Source organism: Pangasianodon hypophthalmus, chromosome 23 (assembly GCF_027358585.1).
Source record: "Pangasianodon hypophthalmus isolate fPanHyp1 chromosome 23, fPanHyp1.pri, whole genome shotgun sequence".
Classification (NCBI taxonomy): domain Eukaryota; kingdom Metazoa; phylum Chordata; class Actinopteri; order Siluriformes; family Pangasiidae; genus Pangasianodon; species Pangasianodon hypophthalmus.
Window position 1 is genome coordinate 1,087,501 of NC_069732.1, and position 5,000 is coordinate 1,092,500.

Here is a 5,000-nt window from a genome sequence, read left to right on the forward strand (position 1 = left end):
GCTCTTAACGCTGTATTTCTGCGTATAATTACCAGAGGGAGACGATTGGCTTTTTTTTTTTTTTTTTTTTAAACAGCACTTCAAAAAATACAGCTGCTCTTCCCTGAAATCACTGAAATGTTCACTTTTTTTTTTTTTTTTTGTTTTTACTTTTCAGTACATTTCTGTGTGCTTTTGTTTTTTTTCCCCCTTGTCATCGATGTGGGCTCTGAGTTCCAGACTTTTCTCTTCAGTCGGCTCGGCTGAGAGAGAGACTCGAGGTTTATCGCTTGTTTTGAGCACTTTTGGGACGTACACGAAGGGATCGACGACTCGAAGGTGAAAGCACCCAATTCACACTTTTAAAATTACTGCAGGAAAAAAGTGCCAAAAATAAAATGGGAAAAAAAAAAAATCAATGAATGAACCAGGCTTAAAATTTCTTCTGGTTTGACGCGTCGTAGAGAAAAAGAGAGAGAGAGAGGAAAAAAAAAAAAAAGCTGACGAAGCGTTCACCTGCGACGTCGAGTCAAATTGAGCTCTTGGGCTCGGTGCTCGGTTTTCGGCCCCGGTTTAGCTTTTCTGCTGCACTTGGTTGGGAAAAGGGAGACTTCCGAGCTTGTTTAAAAAAATGAATGAATAAATAAATGAGAGAGAAATCAGATGTTTGTATAAGGTTATATTTTTCCATTGCTCTGAAAGAACCCACAATAAAATGATATCAAACATTCCCCTTATCGCTTGTCGTACTTCACCTTCATTTCATTGTGCTCTGTACATCGCTACACACCAACAGATGTGAAGAGATCAGCAAATTGTGTCTTTAAATCACGCTCGAGGTTCATAAAGCACGTCTCTGATGTCAGACTTTAGGCCACGCCCCTTAGCGGTCCTTTTGTCCGTGTCTTTAGATCATCTCGATGATTTGGGTGAGATGCTACACTGGTGGCTTTATGATTCTGTGAGCTGTTACTTACGATACAAAGCAAACGTTTCCACTAATCCACTACGTTTGGACTAAAGTGGACTGTAACTTTGGTCCAGCTTTAATTTAGCACTTCCTCATCACGCAGATCTATAAATATGTTTTAAAAAAAACTGAAATCTAGAGCGAGGATCATTGCAGTTTGGCCAAGGTGTAAAAAAAAAAAAAAAGCTGGTAGCTGTTTCTAATTTCTAATTTTTCCTTTTTTTTTTTTTTTTTTTTTTTTTTTTTAATTTAGACTAACTTGTTTCTTCTTTTACAGCCGTTTACTTTCCTACCATCACTGAAGACAGTTTAAAAAGCCTTGTATCTTTTTTCTTCTTCTTTTTTTTTCTTTTTTCTTTTTTCTTCTTTTCCTAGAAATGAAGTGTATGTGAAATGAAGTTGTGTAACTTCCTAACGTCACTTTTTCCTCTTTTCTCGTTAGTTCCTTCTCTATCTGGTCCCTCAACATGATCACAGTTAGGGAACTTGTGAAAGGGTTCTTGACGTCTAGAGGTTACTGAATGTCACACACCTCACGTCGAAACACCAGTAAAGTGAGTTAAAGCTTTTACAGATAATAAATAATAATAAACATGGTTTCAGATAGTTACTGGGTTACTGTGTTGTAAGGAAATGTGTTTGGACAGACTGGGAGCGTCTCTAGGGATAAAATAAAACCCCAGGATGTGAAGTCCATCAGCAGTTTGTCGTTCCTGTTCGTATCCTTTCCTCTCCGGATCAGTGTAATGATGAGTTTGGTGAAGTCTACAGTGGGTTCAGCTTTTACTGAAAGTGCTCTCAGACTCATTTTAACCTGATTTACAGGAATAGTCTGATTAAAAAAAAAAAAAAGAAAGAAAGAAAGAAAATCTGTTCACGCAGTTGCATTAGGGGTATAAACTGTGCTTGTGTTCTTCAATAATCTTCAGATCAGGACTTTTATTTAAAAAAAAAAATATCTTGAGGGGAAAGTTGGGTGACAGACTAAATGACAATCACAAAAAGAAAACAAAGGTTGTGCTTGTATAAATGTCAAGTACAGAATAAAAGGAATACAGTAGGTGCTGAAGAATATCATTTACACAAAGTAAAATTCTGTGTAGTTAAAATGAAAGCTATTTGGAATAATATGTTTTGTCTCTATTTTAAATTAGATAATTAACTTAATATCTTGCCTTAGAGTTTAGACTAGAGTTTACACTGATGCATTGGAAATGTGGCCAAAAATATTTTACAGTTTGCATGTTAATCTGTAGCTTTAAGAATTTTTATTGTTATTTTTTCATGTCATATACTAACAATTCAGCCCAAAAAAAGACTTCTGAAAAATATTTAAAATAGGTTTAGCTGGGTAAATTCTGTAAAGTTCTGTACATTTTTAACTGAATTATCTTTTTAAAAATTAACACCAGAGAATACAATACTATCAAAAGGACGAATAACAACATCGTTAATTAACAAATTACAAAAACAAATTATGATGAATGTGTAAACATGAGCTGAAGATAAAATCCGCACAGCTTCCAGGATGAGCTGATGGGCTACAGCAGAATGCCCGGATGAAACGGCGGGATCTGATTTGTCCTTGTGTTCACTACGTCACTCTCCCGGAAATGTAGTTTGAAGAAATAAACTACAAATCTGAACTCTTTTTTTTTTTTTTTCTTCTTCTTTTTTTTTTTAAATTTAAATATGAATATTATATGAATCCAACTATAGTGTTACATGACTGAGGAATAATGAAAAATGAATAAATGTAAACTTGAAAAAATTAAAAGTTTCACAAATAGCGCCGTTCGCTTGGTTGTGATTTTTTAACTTCCTGGTGTTTACGTAGTGCGTGCTGACGTCATCGCGCAGTTTGGCACTTCCGTAAACCAAGGCAGCGGTTGAGCCTGAGCGCGAGCGAGCGCTGTTTAGTTAGCATCTGTAGCTACCTTAAAGCGGCAGCGCCCTTCATGAGGACTCACGGGGTGGGGTTTATTTTTATAAAGCTTTATTTTGTGTTTTCTGACTGAAAGGAGCGCGCGGCTTCGGTGTATGTAGTGTATGGAGGAAAAAAGAAAAAAAATAGATGTGTGTGAATGTGTCAGAGGCGCAGGCGCACCGTTAACTAGCATAGCATCCGCGCTAATAAAGGAGAGAATCTGCGACAAAAAAAAAAACAAATCTGCTGGAGATGACTTCCGCTCATGAGCGCTGAGGTGTTTATATCCCAGAGCGAGGGGAAGAAGGAGAGAGAGATGTGGAGTTTAATGGTGATGTGAGAGAGAGAGAGAGAGAGAGAGAGAGAAGCGCGCGCGCGGTGGGAATGATGAGTAACGTTAACGTGAACGTGAACGCGCAGGACCGGAGTCCAGACTTCGTCCTCATGCGTTTGGTTTCTGCAGCCGAGTATGATGACCTGGAGCCGGACCGTGAGGAGGTGCTGTCCGCTCATCAGAGACCGGAGAAGAGCAGCGGGTTAACCCCAGCAGCAGCGGGAGCAGGAGCAGGAGCAGGAGGCAGAGAGGAGCCGAACTACAGCGCCGACACGCAGACATGTCAGTGGATCCCTGTGCTCAGACTCAGCAGCACTGAGGAACCTCAGGAACTTCAGGAAGGACTGTGTCACAGACACGGACACCTAAAGGAACACTCTATAGGGGACAAACCGGGTCACTTCGCCCCCAGTGACTCCCTCAGACCCGGGACCGGGACCGGGACCTCCACCCTGGATCCTGTCCTGAGTCTGGCTCGGCAGCTGAGTGAGATCGGACCGGGCTCGGACCCGACGCGGAAGGACGAAGGGGAGGTCTCGGTGTGCTCCTGTCAGCCCGGAGAGGACCCGAGTGAGACCAGTGACGCGCTGCTGGTGTTGGAGGGTTTGGGTTCGAAGGGGGCGAAGGAGCAGACGGGTTTCGCTCAGACTCTAAGCGACTCCGCGTCTCTGAGCGGCCTGATGCGCCAGCTGACCTCTGACCCCTGCTGTCAGGATGCCGCCGCCCCCGCGGCCCCTCTTAGTCGCCCACCCACTCCGAAACACGTGGGCTCGGCCCTGCAGCTCTCGGCCTGCGGCAGCAGCGGCAGCGTTAACGGCGGGAGCAGGGAGAGGGAGCGAGGGAAGTCCAGGAAGGGTTCGCTCAAGGTGTGTTTGAGCAAACTGTTCCGCACTAAAAGCACCGGCAGCACCGACGGAGGTCACATGACCAACAAGAGGCCGTCCCTCGCTTCGTCCACTTCATCCGGAGGCAGCCTCGTCGACGTGTTCGGCCCCGGCGATCCCGACACCCCCAGGTCAGGCCACGCCCCCTCTTTAATATACCCTTAAACAATGTTTAAAAATCTGTGAACAGTTATACAAACTTACCCTCACTGAGCTATGAATATTCATTAATATGCAAATCTGCATCATACTCTCCCTCATATGTGCCCAGTCTCCCTAATATCACTAATTCACCTTTATTTATATACTTAACAGCAAACAAACCTGTTACCATGACAACCTTATCATGAAGTGAGCTCAGTTAGCTAGCACAGGTACCACACTGTCTAATTACGTCTGATAATCTGATAATTTCACAATCCGAGCTCATCCATAGCCCCGCCCCAGAATATTTTCATGAAAACAAGTAAAGCATTATTATCATCATCATTATTATTAATATTATTATTATTATTAATATTATTATTATTATTATTATCTGTTTATCTGTGGTGTTGTCGTTGTGTGAAGCCTATAAAAGTGATAATAGTGCAGTGTTGTGGTGAATGTCTGAAGAACCACAACTTCTCACTTTCGGTTTTACACAGAATTTCACTTTACGTGAGGAGCTTGAGGAACAGAAACACGAGGAAAGCTCACAAGCAGCAGAAACACACCAGCACTTTATTACAGTCAGAAATGTTTTATTATTCCACATTAACGAGGTCGATGCATCAGCCATCGGATCATAGTGGCTCCTGGTAGCTCCGCCCTTCTGATAGCCACGCCCCTTTGATAGCCCTGCACCTCAGATAGCTGCACCACCTTGATGTCCCCGCCCCCTTTCAGTGGCTCCGCCCCTTTTAT

At 42.5% G+C, this 5,000-nt stretch overlaps 2 protein-coding genes across 3 annotated transcripts in view; both read left to right on the forward strand.

Moving 5' to 3' along the window:
• The window catches only part of kpnb1 (karyopherin (importin) beta 1), a 24,305-nt gene extending 23,848 nt beyond the window's left edge, over positions 1 to 457 (forward strand). Inside the window, exon 22 of the mRNA XM_034298745.2 lies at positions 1 to 457. This exon is cut by the window's left edge and continues 792 nt beyond it. The gene's annotated coding sequence lies outside the window, so the exon portion shown is untranslated.
• A 767-nt stretch (positions 458 to 1,224) lies between these two features.
• Positions 1,225 to 5,000, forward strand: part of LOC113529039 (suppressor of cytokine signaling 7) — an 11,975-nt gene continuing 8,199 nt past the window's right edge. Inside the window, exon 1 of one of the 2 annotated variants that reach the window (XM_034298748.2) lies at positions 1,225 to 4,225. In XM_034298748.2, the coding sequence (XP_034154639.2) occupies positions 3,261 to 4,225 (965 nt within the window). In that variant the 5' untranslated portion in view covers positions 1,225 to 3,260. The remainder of the gene's footprint in view (positions 4,226 to 5,000) is intronic. The other variant, XM_034298747.2, reaches the window with a different exon arrangement.